Source organism: Xyrauchen texanus, chromosome 8 (genome assembly GCF_025860055.1).
Source record: "Xyrauchen texanus isolate HMW12.3.18 chromosome 8, RBS_HiC_50CHRs, whole genome shotgun sequence".
Taxonomy (NCBI): Eukaryota; Metazoa; Chordata; class Actinopteri; order Cypriniformes; family Catostomidae; genus Xyrauchen; species Xyrauchen texanus.
The window spans coordinates 36,063,801-36,079,110 of record NC_068283.1 but is presented as its reverse complement, the minus strand read 5'-3'; the positions used below and the strand labels follow the sequence as shown (position 1 = coordinate 36,079,110).

Genomic DNA, 15,310 nt, shown 5'->3' with positions numbered 1-15,310 from the left:
AATTAGATAGTAAGCGATTTCGGGTCGGGTTCAGGTTTAAAATCTGATGATATCGTTTGGGCCAGGTAGGGTTTCGGGTCACAGGTGTCACACAGTCACTGGTTAGGGTTTCATTTGAAGGCCTGTGCAGACTTCTAGGCAGATTTCTGTGCATACCCTCAGATTAAATCCTACAGGTGACCATGTTCACAAGTACACACAACGATCTGGCGACAAACAACAAAAACAAGAGTTATATAGGAAGAGAAAAAGAAGGACAGGTGCGCTGATAATCAATGAGCTGTGCTTTCAGCTTCTCCATAGAAACCCTGATCACGCTCACCAATCAATCATTACATTACTGCAGGTTTAATGTGACGCTTAAAAAAGTGCAAGCAAAAACAAGACTGTAACACGGTTAAGGTTGGGAAATGAGGAGGTGGGAACCAGCTGAACAATAAAAATAATATTTTATTAGGCATACTAAATATTACACACGGAACACAAACACACACATGGCAGCTGCATGTGGCGCTCGCTCTCTCCGAAACTGCCACATTCTGAGGCACCTATCCCTCTCTTGATTAGCCCGATTGGGGGTGGGCGTGCATAGTCACGGCCCAGCCCCAACCTCCTCCTCCTCACAAAGACATTTCTTGTCTTATGGCTCCATCTGGTAGACATACAGTAAAACAGCCTGTCTTCCTCCATATTTCTAACTGCGAAAAATACAGTTGTACAAATAGCTATTTCTTCTTTAATAGCTCTGCAAAATGTATTAATTTTGAAAGTGACCTCAAAGTTCTCTTTTACATGTTGTTTTGTTTTATTACATAAGTTTTGCTAAGTTCGAAAATTGCACTCACAAGATACAAGGCCAATTAGCCACACCCCAAAACATATTTGATTATATCTTCAGAACGATTTTGAAATTATAAAAATTATTTTGATAACTTTTTGTCTGTAGGGTCTTTAGATGATGTATACCCATTTTAGCGCAAATGAAAAAACTGCTTAGGATGAGTTCGAAAAAGTAGGATTTCAAAAACTATTTAAGTTAGGTCACCTAGGGCCAGATGTGTGTGCATTTGTGTGCTTGAGTAGTGGGGGGATTTGGGACTATCCTGCCAAGTTTGGTGTCTCCACGACTTACGGTCTCTGATGCCCAGACAGTTTTAGGGTAAAAAAAAAAGAATAAGACAAAGAAGAAAATCAGTACAAATGCAATAGGGTTCCAGCAGCTTCACTGATTGGCCCTCTAATAATAAGAAAATCCTAATGGATACAATAGGGTTCCAGCACCTTTGGTGCTTGGCCCCCTAATAATCATTAGAAGAACAATAGGGTCTCCATACTTTCCGCGCTTGGCCCCTAATAATAACCTCTTGGGGAAGCAATCCCAAAAGCAGCGTTCTTCAAAAAGTAGCTGCTTGACTGCATAGACTTACTAATAAAGACCAGCACTGGATCCAATTGCTTGCTGCAAAATAAAACTACAAATATCAAGCTTAAAATCATTACATTACATTACAAACATACTGCATAAATTACAGCTAAATAAATACCACTTGCACAACATTATAACAGTTAAATAACAGTAATATTTAAAATAATTTAAAATCAATATTTTAATATTTGTGACATACAGAGTGTGATAAATAAGACATGTTAATACATTTGACGAGAAAGGTTCTTTTGTTCCCTTATTTGTCCTCCTGATGGTAACAAAACCAATTGAACACTGATTGATTAGTATCAGAATGGAAAATATCACACCTTTCCCCTTTTCCCACAAAACGTGAAAAACTACTCTTTTTCTATTCCAAAACATTTAAAAAAAATAATGGGTAGATATTTTTTTTTATTATTGTTTATTGATTTTTATTTTTGTATTTTCGAGCCTTAAAACTTACACATATGCATATATTAAATCACTTTCCTTACACATTTTAAATTCTTAATATTTAGGGAAAAGCAGCACTTTGGTCTCCTGTCTCCTGAAAACTGGTCTCCTCTCTCCTCAATGTACCTTAGTACTTCATGCATTTCAAATGATTCTTGAAGTAATGATGGGCCATCTTGTGTTTTCCATCACTTTTTCCTGGAAACCTAAAATGTCTGTATTTGCTTTGTTTTCTTTTCTTCTGGTGGCCGACTCTAAGTCCTTTACAAGTGGCAACCATCAAATCTCCAAGACCATCGAGAAAAAACTCTGAGGGTAGACATAAGAAAGGGGCAGAGAAAAAGAAAAATCAATAAAAGATATCTAAAAGTATTTCAAACTAACATAATATTTTTCACTTTTCACCCTGTTAGGCTAAATGGGCTGTATAGGGGACAACACGGAGGACCTCTAAACCACCATAGCATCCATTTTGTGATATATTAATAAAATTTTCATTAGCAGTGCATAGTGAAACATAACCTTTCAGTACACTCACTCTTCAAACCACCATATTATATCTACTCAGTCCTTGATCAAATAGCAAAAGATCCGATATGAAATATCCATATGACTCCGGAGGTCTTCAGAAGCTATATAATAGATGTGGGTGAGAAACAGATCTTAATAGTTCAGTCCTTTTTTACTATAAATCTCCACTTTCACATACATTTCCACATTCTTCATTTGTTTTTTGGAGATTCGCATTCTTTTTGCGTATCGCCATCTACTGGTCGGGGTTGGTCAAAGGTGGAGAATTACAGTAAAAAAGGAATATTCCAGGTTGCAGGTTCAGTTCAAGTTAAGATCAATCGATGTTGATTACCACTAAATTTTATTTCAACACGTTCCTCCTTTTCTTTAAGAAAAAAAGCAAAAATAGAGCTTACAGTGAGGCACTTACAATGAAAGTGAATGTGGCCAATATTGGTGGGTTTAAAGAAAGAAATTTGAAGCTTATATTTATATTAAAGCGCTTGCATTAATTCTTTTTGTGTAATATGTGAGCTGTAAAGTTGTTTTAATTGTCATTTTTACAGTCGTTTTAGGGTTTGCTGACATTACATACAACTGGCTATAACTTTACAAAGGAAAGTCCACAATTTACTTAACTGTGATGCGGCATCGGCTCAGTAGTTTTAAGAGGTCTGGATCAAAAGCCAGCTTGTTGTTCTGGCAGTCTTAAAATGTTTTCTTACTCACATGCAAAAAAAATTAAATAGGTGGGTGTACGGTGCATGCTTGCATATGTGTTAGACTACAGTACTGTATGAAGGCTAAATTAGACTCCAAAAGTCGCAAGAAAATTAGGCAGTGCGCTTTTGATCTTGCATCAGTGTAATTAAACGGACCCTAATTGCGCAGAAACTTACTGAAAATGTTTCAAAATCTACCTAGTTTTTATCTACCCCTTACTATTTGCTGACAAAGTCGTCATTTTATTCACATTGCATTTTGGTGAAACCAAATTTTCAAAAGGGTTTGTTCTTTCACTGCACTAAACTTGTCTTTCAAATATAATAAGTTGTCTAGAGTGAAACTTAAGGTTAGGTAATCAATTGCAATGTTGATTGTTGGAAAAAGAGATCCAGGCATTTTTCTAGTGAAGAATGAAATGAGCATGATACATGTAAACTTAAAACCACAAGATCTGCCTACCTGTGTGAGCCACCCTTTTCAGGAATGGATCAAAGCCGACCCTTCTCACCGCATCTGTCCGTGCCAGGAAGAAATTGACAACCCCATCAACAAAAAAGCAGCCATTAAAGCCTGGAATAGATTGAAGCTTCCTTCTATGTAGACGTCGGAGACAGCCACCCTCCTCTTCATCCCCCTCCTCGTACGAAAGGTGGAAAAAGAACTGATTGTTTCCAACTGCTCCTCCAAGCTAGAGTCAAGAGACACTGATGAGGTACTGTTCCAATGGCTTGTTGCCAAAGTGGGCCAAACACATGATTGAACATTTCAGCTAGTGGAACCAAGCTAGAATCCACATGATTGGTTCTTGTCCAAATTTGCATACTGAACTTAATAAACAGGGATGAATGAACATTAATACATGTAAGAGATTAAAGAGTAGAGGTCATTTGGAGAATTGGAACAAGGGAAAAACAAACAAAAGCTTCAATTTAAGTTATATTCTAAAACGAATCTCATAACTTACCACATCCAGTTCTGGAACTTTCTCCATAATCTCGACAAAGCTTTCAATACGCGTATAATTGTGGAATATGTAGTCATCATCCACCCACAGGAAGTATTTAGTTGTCACCTGTGATACAGCCAGATTCCGGCCAGCAAACCAGCCCTGAGGAACAAGTTAATATATGTGTATGTAAATAGCATTGCCAGATAGGTTGTGTCTTGCTTTAAAGCATGAGATTGAGCAGGCCATTAAGCAGTTCTTTAAGCACATTGAGATATTGCTATAGATCGCATTGGTTGCATTCCTGATTTAAAAATCCCATACATTTTTTCTATAGGTGAATTTATCGATAACTTAAAAACCTTTGAAGACAGACATACCGTGAGCTCTGAGGTTGTTCATTGCTGGTATGCTTCAGTTTAAACAATCAGTCAATGTTATTTCAACTTAATTTTTTAGAACTCGTTTTTTATAGTGAAACTCCTGTTGAAGAACTGCACTACCCAAGATCATGATGAGAACTACTCCAAGAATCAGAGTATCATAGCCAAAAAAGTGCACCAACAAGCGCTGCAGCGATCACCCATTCGTATGATGTACTGTTAATGATGCAAGGAATCGGTCTTGCTACACTTTCAAACAGGACTGGACTGGGAAGAGAAATTGGCCCAAAACTTGTTCCTTTTCTGCATATTGCGGCGTCATTTTGTGCTCCGTTCTGCATAACGCGACGGCTCATTTTTGCTTATCGGTCGGCATGTTTCGAGGCCGACCCACCAGCCCGCTCGGTTCTCCCGCTGGCCAGTCCGCCTCTGATCGGCCCCAAAGTGCATCGGCCCACTGGGAAAATGCCCGGTGTACCAGATTGCCGGTCCATTTATTTGTAAATATCTGAAAATATATTGTTTCTATAATCAATATTTATTTATATTTTCATAATTTTTAATTTGATCACGTCATTCTTCTGGGAACAGAAGTTGATTAACTAATAAAAGAAAATAAGTACCTGGTCTTCCTTTGTCATTTTGCCTGATTTTTATGTACTTTTTTGCTTCAAATCAAAATTTTTAATGTTGTGATTCACCTCAGAACTGGATACACTAGCATCACTAATCACAGTCTGAACACATGAACCAAACATTGAGAAATTACACTCAGCGGCCACTTTATTAGGTACATCTGTACACCTACTTATTCAAGTGATTATTCAATCAGCCAATCACGTGGCAGCAGTGCAAAGCATAAAATCATGCAGATATGTGTCAGGAGCTTCAGTCAATGTTCACATCAGCCATCAGAATGGGGAGAAAAGTGTGATATCGGTGATTTCAAAAGTGTCATGATTGTTGGTGCCAGACGGGGTGGTTTGAGTATTTACTGTAACTGCTGATCTCCTGGGATTTTCATGCACAACAGTCTTTAGAGTTTACTCAAAATGTTGCCAAAAACAAAAGATATCCAGTGAGTGAGAGTTCTGTGGATGGAAACGCCTTGTTGATGAGAGAGGTCACTCAAATAACCCCTTTGCACAATTGTAGAGAGCAGAATAGCATTTCTGAATGCACAACACATCGAACCTTGAGATGGATGGGCTACAACAGCAGAAGACCACGTTGGGTTCCACCAGGGGTGGAGTGGCCAAAGGGAGCACCGGGCGTTATCCCGGTGGGCCGCTGGGTAATTTGTGCTGGTCTGTTGCTGCACAAGAAACAGCCCATCTTACAGGTGACATAGGTGGCCGCCCTGGGCCCCAACATGCCCATGCAGACCCATTTTTTGCGGAATAATGATTACAATGCAGAAAATAAGTAATGAACAATATTATTTTGTGGCTATTTGAGGCTTATTTTCTCTAAAAAAAAAAAAAGCAGAAACAGTGCTTGTCACAGCATAAGGCTTTTCACTTTTTTCACAACTACATTCATAGTGTCACCAAATAAGCCAGAAGGCGAAACTGGGGCATCGAGAAGGAGGTGGTCCTGCACGGCTTTGTGGGGAGAGTGGGTCTCTTTAGCGATAATGCCGAGCCAGGCGAGACATAACCTGCAAGTGTCTCTTCACCGAATACCTCCGTGTCTCAGCACCCACGATAGTCGAATATGTCGACGTCAAGGGCACGAAGACACAGGAAGTATAAGGACTCCATGAACGAGAAAGCTCATCATGGAGGTCATCAAAAAAAGGAAGGGACTGATTTATTTTCTATTTTTTTTGGCCACCAGACAGAAATCTGTCTTCTAGTTTGGATCGTTTGGGGGTCTCTTATTCACGTGGCCAGTCTAACTGTAGCCACCTCGAGTAATTCCAGCCGCTTATTATGTGTGCGTGTAATGTTCAGAGGTGGGTGCTCAAAGTCCGCAGACTCGAGATTCAGCGTCCCCCTCATGAACAGAAGAGGCACCGAAGTGCGCTTCAGGCTCACGAGAAGGATCAGCTGGATCTGGGGAGAGAGCGAGCGATAGAGATGGACTCATCTCTCGCTCCTCAGCCAGATCAATGCGAGAGCCCCACGATGAAAGAGTGGGTGCTGGCTCTTTGAAGTAAGCGAGACGAGTCTAATCTAACTCCAAACAGAGGAAAGTAGAAAGTTTCTGACTGGCTCATGAAGCACAACACACACAGAGTGATCTGAAGACAAATGATCTGACGATGCACCTGTGACGCATCTATTTATAGCCCTGCTACAGGTGCATCCAATGATGTCACCAGCAGAGGCTATAAATTCTGGTCAATTTCATTGATGTGTTGCACACACATTCACAGCTGGTCACACCTAAAGTTGTTCCCAAAGCCCTAAATCAGCTCAGCATCAAAGTGTAGCTTTTTGACAGGGAACTACACATTAAGAGGTATGTTTTCATTCATTTATTTATTTAAATACACATTTACACATAGTTATGAGAGTAAATGACATGAAGTTTTAAGCATTGTCATCAGTGTCCTGCTGTGTGACACTTTCTTCATATAATTATTTTAAACATTTTATGATCTTGTATAGCTTTATATATATATATATATATATATATATATATATATATATATATATATATATATATATATATATATATTATTATTATTATTATTATTATTATACTTGTTGTTTCCACAACCTCATATTAACTAAGACAATAGTTTATTTGCACTTTTAGAAAAAAGATAAAAGGTGATTACGAAATGCTGACTTGTCACAGGACGTAAAATACACACTTTCCCTTGTACTTTCATGTACATTTTAACCTAACATCTGTATGTTTTCGGACATTATTTGTCTGAGCTATTAAGTGCTTAATAAGCACTTTATTTTATCTCTAAAAAAATGTATCACTCATCACATTGGTTTTATATGTTTTAAATTTATGACAATTTTTGCATTGTGGGGTCCATTGTCACGACCAGCAGTCAATAGAAATTTCTTTCTTTTTTCCCAACACAAAAATTTGAAATTTTGCTGGAAAATTAAATCAATGAGCCAGTGTGTTATGGTGTGGTGTGTTGTGGGCCAATTTTTAGTCTCAGTCCGCCCCGGAGTTCCACTTCTGTCAGCCAAGAACAGAAACCACTGCAGCCTCCGCTTTGTCAAATTCTCAGCGATAACAGACCTGTAAGGCAGGGTGCCAAGACAGGGTGCCAATGTGTTTGCATTCAAAGGCAAAGAGCAAATGTATGATCTTTGAGAAAAATCAACATATAACTTCTTCGCAATTAGCAACTCTTCCTGAGGCACCACACCCCACTGAGCGAAGATTGCAAATTCACACCTCATTGTTGCCCTTCCACATCTGTCCCATTCTCTCCTCTCTCCCCCTCACCCATTCCCCTTCAGCTCAGAATCACCTAAGATCTGTATGTAACTAAAGTCAATATCTGATGTATACAAATAATGTAACTAGAGTAACATGTTTGGTATCATTTAAAATGTCTCAGTGCGTCTGGTAGTGCTCTTATTCCCAGGTTTATATAAGGTCTATGCCAAATACTGAATAACTCTGTAGGTCTATCCCCCTCCTTGAAGGTTTAACACTAGGAAGCCAATGACCATTTCACCCCCAAATTCTCATTGATCAAAGGATAATACCATTTGGTACACAATGTGTATTCTCTCTGGATATTTAAGGAAAGCTGGCCCAGAGCTCAAGGTTCTCTGTAGTCAAATGATCCCACACCTCAATGTGTTTAACTGTAATAATTGGAGTCTGCATTCAGATTTCCCATGCTTTTCAATTACATGTAGTTTTCTCGACTGCCAGGTATGTTCTTTAACTTGTGTTTTAAATCCTACCTGGCAAATAAATTGTTACTTTTTGATTTATTCTGTATTCTTCTGAAATCATTTATACCTATACTTGGTCTTTAAAATAGGAGAAACTGCTCTGGAGGAACCGAGCAGGAGAATCCCATTTTAAGAATCATTTATATCATAACTGAAGCTTTAATGTAGGAGGAAGCCACTTAAAGACTATCAGTTTGAATCTAATTAGAAACTGATCAAAAGGTAAATGAATAGAAGAGGATTCAGAGTAATCAATAACTTAAATGATTAAAATAAAAGAATAATCAGAAAGAATTTAGAGCTTTAATCTAAATTAGAGGTCAACTTAAAATTGGAGTCAGATTAATATAAAATTGGAGTCAGATAAAATTAATAAAGGGATGAATTTGTAAAGTGCAAATTATTAACAATAATTGCTTTACTTCAGTGCTGAGAAAAGACAGAACAACGCAGAGACCTTCAAGGGGCAAATCTATATATTTTTAGCAGTTTTGCCTGCCATTTTACAGACCTATATAAACTGTCAATGTGCCTACATTGAGATACATTTTGTGGATTAGAGTTTGACTGCATCTTGAGCTTTCTCTAAACACAGCAAAGTGTAAAATGTGCCAACTTGAATTCCAGGGGAATTGAGCTTGGAGTACAAAAAGATTTAATGTGTAGATAAAGCATAGAAATGTTTACCTGTGCAGGTGGCATGATGTAGTGCTCTATGTTGCTGCCATTCACCTTTTCTGGAATCAGGCTGTCATCTGTAACAATGATTTTGATTTTCGGGTAAAACTGCCGGATACTGTTGATGAGGACATCCAACTCCTCATATCTCAGAAAGGTCTTGGTTGCTATGGTTACCTGTGAGTTAATATCTAAGTTGAGAAATAGCAAGAGGTACACTCATCAGTGAATCAGGTTTTACAAGTTACAGCTGATTCCCTTTAACGCCAACGCCAATGCATTTTCAAGAAAGTTGGTCTCACTATACATATTATTTTTAATGGTTTATCCTTTAGAATACACAATCATATTACATTATTGGTCACACATTGCTATAAATCAAATGTTTGCACTTGTTGTAATTGTTCTTACGTCATACAATTTCACTTAACTTTTGTATTAAGTGTATATTATAAGTAATGGAAGATGTATTTAGACAGCTGGTCATCAATTGCAAAATAAAACAAGACAGGGTCATCAGTCTTGTAACCCCTAAATGGGTTGATTTTGCAATAATTACCTGTTGACTGGAGATCATCCCTCTTATTATTACACTCACCAAGTAAATTAATAATTAAATTGAGCTGAAATTATTTTAATATGTAAAATGAAACAGATATGAGAGACATTCTTTACAACTAGCACAGCCAGGGCTGGACTGGACTGGGAAGAGAAATCAGCCTGTTGTCCTTTTCTGCATATCGTAGCGCCATTTTGTTGTCCATTCTGCCAAACGCAGCAGCTCATTTTAGCTTATCGAGGCCCATTCGGCTTGTTTCGCGGACAACCCGCTCGTTCTCCCGTTGGCCAGTCCACCGCTGACCCCCTAAGGGGTCGGTCTACTGGGAAAATGCCTGGTATGCCAGATTACCAGTCCAGCCCTGTACAGCTATGTATGAAATTGGTTGATTTGAACACAGTTTTGTCTGTGATTGACCAATAAGCATCAATCATTCCAGACAGCGGTTTAATAACACCTTATAATTGTAAAAAATAAAAAAAGTGATTCAAAAATTTAACGCAGAATGTAATGCAGAAGATGTTTTGCATATATTTTTACAATAGATATTTATATTTCTTATTGAGCTTTGTGGTCTTACCTTTCCCTGGATCATACAGAACAGGGACAGATTGTCTCTTGATAATGATGGGAAATATGGCTTCATAGTCCTCAAATGACAGATGAACTAAGGATTGAAGAAACTTAAAATGGTTAGGATGGACTTAAATATTAAAACTCAAGTGAATCCAAAACCCAAGAAAAAGTAAACTAGAAAATAAAAAAACAAGCTTTCTTGCAAAGCAAGAGAATATAGGCACATAGTTTACATCTGTTCTCTGAAGTAATTAAACGGAATAAGCAAGAATAGCACAGAATAGGACTTTTCATTACCTAGATCTTTAGTCTTGACATGGTAGATGGTGCTAGTGTAGGTCACTCTGCTCAGCAGATCATTGAGTTGTATGAGACTGATGGATGAGATGGTCAGTTTACTCTGACCCTGTCCATCCACCTGCTCTCCATCTACAAGACCCTCCACTGAGAGCACTCCACTCTTCACACTCAAGGACACCTTGTAGACACAAAAGATCATCAGATTCAAAACTGTGATTCACAACTGAGTTCACCTGTTTCAATAAATTGGCAAGCTATAGTTGACAAACCTAAATATTCCATGGTTTCTTTAATATTATGAAGTGTTTATACACATTAATCAGGTAGTTACTGCGTGTTAAACATCCTCAGTCTTCCCTTTTCACTTTTGTAAACACTTAGCATGACAATTTTAATAGCAACTGTTAGATTGACTAGTTGAAAAGCAATCAAACTGATTTGTAAGGCAGGTAAGCAAGCAGCAAGCATGAAAAGCAAGCAAGAATAGGACAAGAAGGAAAGGGTGGTATGTAAACTTGTGTTTGCAAAAAGAAAGCCCAAATTGCGTGAAATTGAAAGAGCATATGCAGGTCATTCTACAAACACCCATGGAATTTGCCGTACAACAGATGCCATGGTGAGTTAAATTAAGTCCAGTGAAAGTTGCCCATCAGGTCAGCACAAATTACAGATAGAGGAAGATGATTTATGACAAGTTTTTAAGAGTTAATGTTTCAGTCCTAAACCATTCAATATAGGTTTCAAATTACATTATCATGGCTGGACACTTTGAAACATTATAAGACCTTTACTTTTTGACATCATGTGAAAAGTAATCAGTATTAACTCCAGTCCACGTTTCAAAAACAGAACAGAAATAGAAAAGAATCATATTAATATGACATTAATTTGGCCTATCTCTGCATCATCTCTGAACTGTGTGCCCCTGCAAACCCAAATGCAAAACACCAACCACCTTACAAACCAAAGAATCCCACATGACCACTATGACTTCAAAACAAACCTCAAATAGTCTTCTTGTTTGTGTGTGCAAAGCCAAACCTGTGAGAATGGGCAGTTTCTTAATTTATATATCCAAGCTCCAGATATATTAGCAGTAATAGTAAATAATATAAATATCGTATTGACAAAAGGATCTTGGGTTTCAATTTCAGGTTTAATTCCTTGGAAGTCCAATCTTCCTTGGCAATAAACCTTTGATGTCGACTTCAGTTTGAAGACAGATACCAGTACTGTTTGAATATGCTTTTATTGTTATAAAGTACACGTGATTTCTCAAGGCTAAAAGATAACGATTTGAAATAAGCAATAAAACAGTCAACACATCTGAGATGAGGAACATGAGTTACATGAAAGGAAAGAGATTTACCTGGTATCACACTTTTTTGAAGAGGTTCCACTTTGACACCCTGGATGGGATATTGGAAAGGGGAGTTGGATGGGGCCAGAATAAGAGTGTCCAAGTTTGTCTTCATCCTGAAAGAAATGCATTGAGAAACAGATCTTTTTTTAATGTACTAACTTTTAGCATACATTAAAACCAAACACCTCCCCAATTTCAACAGTTCTATTAAAATAACAGTCTATGAAATAGTCTCCATTGATTTTTTTTGTTTTCCACTCTATGATGCTTCCTAAAGATATGAATTTTGCTGCAACTCTTTAATAATCTGTGATGTAATGAAACTGAGCAAAGGGTGAGGAAAGTAAAATATTTGGAAATCCTGTTAGACCTGAGCTGATACTGTCTGTACTCCTCAGAACGTCGTCTCTGAACATCTTCCAGTTCAGCCGCTGGCACAGTTAGCCCAGTGACACTAAATCCCTCGCAGGAACAAGATGAACGATTTTTACTGGGAAATGGTCCAATGCTGAGGTAATGTGTCAACACACAAAAGCAATAAATAGGTTAAGATGACAGATAAGAAATCATATGACATGAGATGGAAGTTATTTCTAAATGCTAAATAACCAATCACTTACCTTGGTTTGGTAAAGACTATATTTTGGAGATACCTTGAGATGTTGAAAAGAAAACATAATTATTAAACATAAAGTCATTACAACACCACAAGATAAAACAAAAAAGCTATGTTGAAACCAGTCGGGAAGACGGAGGAATAGAAAATTAGGCCCACACCCTGATGGCAACAATCTAGTCCTGACTTCTGTAAGATTCAGCATTCCACTTTGAATAACGTAAATACCCAATGCTGTAATTCCAAGCACACTCAGGAATAATTTAAGCAGGCATTGTCCGTTGTAGTTCATTATTGGAGATAATCTGAAAGGATAAAGTAGTACACACATCAATAGCAGTTAAAGGGCTACTATAGAACATATCTAGTATTTCAAAAAGATATTGTCTGTACAGCTGTGCACTGCTCTTGTCCTGCTCCCCCATGTTGAAGAACAACATTGTATAGTGTCGACATACACGTGGAAATATCCTGAACAGAAATGTTGCCTGAAATGTCTTTTCTCTTTAAACCAATATAAGGTTATATATAAGGTCACAATGATATATATATTTTAAAGTAGTTTACTTAGAGTTTTCCAACTTGCAATCAATGGAGCTTCAGACAGGGAAGCATTCGGAATTAATCAGAGGAGAGAGAAAAAAATAATCTTAAGAAAAAGAAAAAAAAAATCAAAGGCAATAAAATATAGTTTCAAAAGAACTGCTGTTAAACCCTATAGTCGACCCACTCAACGGGATTCTTTAATACAGGAATGATGGCCTGTGTGCTCGTAAACCGTAGGCTAAACGTTAAAATACTCACTGTTTAAAAAATATAGCCACAATACATAAACAATGTGATTTTAGTGTGATAAAATCACTACATTTTCTGTATAGGTTAAAACCAATTATATAACTTCGTTGACATGACAATAACTCTGATTTAAACCCTAAAACGACCGTAAAAGCGAAGAATAAACAACTTTACAGCTCGCATAATACACGAGTTTTAACAGAAATAGCCTATTAATGTAAGTGCTTTTATAAAATTATAAGTTTCACATTTTTGCCTTTAACCCTCAAAACATTGGCTTTTTTTAAAACAAAATTTAAGCACAAGTCGAAATGAATTACTGTGTTATTCAACGTTAAGCTTAATTTGAATCGAACCCAAAATATTAATTTGATATGTAGCTTATCATGGCAACTAACAAATTAAACCATTTTAGGAGCATTTAGCAACGTGCAATCGTCTTATGAAGAAATGCTATACATCACTGATCTGTACATCCCACGAGAATAATACTGAGACAACATTCCGAAGTTGACAACAAGCTATTACAATATTAAAATGGAAGAGCGTATGTTTTTTTTTTTCATTAGGCTAAATAAAACGATAAATAAGGACAATGAAAAAAACTGATTTAAGTTATATGAAGATCTCAGACAATCAGAATAGGTCATACATTTCACCTGACAAGCACAAATGGATCAAAAAGTAAATCCCACCTTAAATAAATCCGTGAAGAAAGTGCAGAAGCTGAATCTCGCACTGGCAGCTGTTTGACTGAGGAGATGCGGCGAGATCTGTCGGAACAAATTTGTATGAGAGGATCAAATATCAATGGCAGTAGCTCTATGATGTCATCGAGGTCCGGTCCTCGGTATATTTTTTATATAAAAAAATAAAGTTGGATATTATGTTATATTATTATATTATATGGCAGGCTGCAACTGAATAACAGAAAATACGTGGTAGATAAATCCTTTGAGTGTCTTCATGCATGTATACTTTTGTTTAGACGGTTGGTTGGATTCTTTAGTGTCCGCAAATACTACAAGAATGAGATGAAATGGCACCACCTGACACTGCGAATTTGCATTTTTGCAGAACAGAAAGCGGGACCGGTCTCACCAGTCTGATGCACCTGTTCTGCGCATGCGGCGTGATGTCTCGAGGTTAACACAGCGCGAGTCGCGTGCGACCCGTCTGAATTTGACACAGAATTCTCTGTTATAAACCCATCTGATATGAGACACTTTAAGGCTCTGTGCTGAAGCTAGCTGAAACAAGATTAAACAGCTCGTCATATTAAACTACAGTGCCGAGGTAAACAGGAAAACATTGTTCAGTTACAGAAGCCATTGTAGAAATGATTAATTTAAGTTAATTCACAACGGTAATTACTGGCTTTTCATTTCACCAATCAGCACGCTTATAGAAATATACCTGAGAGGTACTGTAGTAACATTAACTGCAGTAGTAACTATGGTATTTTGCCAGAAATAGTGTATATATTTGTAATAAATGTTAATATTATTAGCTGAGTGATTTTTTTTCTCACTCTAGAGGAAAGACTCGACAGTTCTTGAATGGAGGGCAGGGGCAACCAATAATCCTCTCAACGGTCCCTCCTTTGTAGTCTTCTGATATCCGATTTCGTAGCTGCACCAAACCAGACAGTTATTGAATTGCAGATGACAGACACAATGACTGATCACTAGAACTGGATCAGCAGCACCTGTGGCAGGTTGAACTACCTCAACTGGTGAAGGAAGAAAAACCTCTGCTGCGCCTTTTTTGAGTCAGTGTGGGCCTCCCACTCAGGTTCTGTGAGATGGTAGTGCCCAGGAACCTGAATGACTCCATTGCTGCATTGTTTAGAATGGTGAGGGTCAATGTTGGGGTGTTCCTATTACACCGTAAACCTAAAGTTCACATTACTGTAAAGTATTACTTGAAATGACTTAAGATTTGAAGTGTTAATAACTTAAACTACTGAGTACAAAATTGAGGCTACGGTGAATACCCATAGTCCCTTGCTGTTTGAATTATGTTTCCTTGGTCAGAGAGAAGACATTGGGGAATTGTAATTATTATTATTTATGCTTTGTTGCAA

At 37.6% G+C, this 15,310-nt stretch overlaps 1 protein-coding gene across 2 annotated transcripts; it reads right to left on the bottom strand.

Annotated features, from left to right (window-relative positions):
- Positions 1-531: 531 nt before the first annotated feature.
- On the bottom strand, positions 532-15,031 carry LOC127647154 (beta-1,4 N-acetylgalactosaminyltransferase 1-like). Of its 2 annotated transcripts, XM_052131238.1 has the most exons (13): positions 14,756-15,031; positions 13,920-13,997; positions 12,591-12,734; positions 12,434-12,466; positions 12,184-12,321; positions 11,820-11,926; positions 11,454-11,491; positions 10,448-10,628; positions 10,155-10,241; positions 9,025-9,206; positions 4,086-4,229; positions 3,581-3,809; positions 532-2,191 (listed from the first exon to the last, which is right to left on the bottom strand). In XM_052131238.1, exons 3-13 carry the CDS (start codon positions 12,719-12,721, stop codon positions 2,010-2,012), a joined length of 1,452 nt encoding a protein of 483 aa, XP_051987198.1. In that variant the 5' UTR covers positions 12,722-12,734; positions 13,920-13,997; positions 14,756-15,031; the 3' UTR covers positions 532-2,009. The 2 variants fall into 2 exon arrangements, with proteins under 2 accessions (XP_051987198.1, XP_051987196.1); XM_052131236.1 differs by lacking the exon at positions 14,756-15,031 and having other exon boundaries at positions 13,920-14,267.
- Between the last annotated feature and the right edge of the window lie 279 nt (positions 15,032-15,310).

What these genes read in the sequence shown, in the direction of transcription:
- LOC127647154 (XM_052131238.1), bottom strand. Translation starts at nt 12,721, where the DNA reads ATGAACTACAACGGACAATGCCTGCTTAAATTATTCCTGAGTGTGCTT. An exon ending in AAACAAGAAGACTATTTGAG is followed by an intron (nt 10,629 to 11,453) that starts GTTTGTTTTGAA and finishes TGTGTCTACAAG; the next exon opens with GTGTCCTTGAGTGTGAAGAG. An exon ending in GAAAAGGGTGGCTCACACAG is followed by an intron (nt 2,192 to 3,580) that starts GTAGGCAGATCT and finishes GTCTACCCTCAG; the next exon opens with AGTTTTTTCTCGATGGTCTT.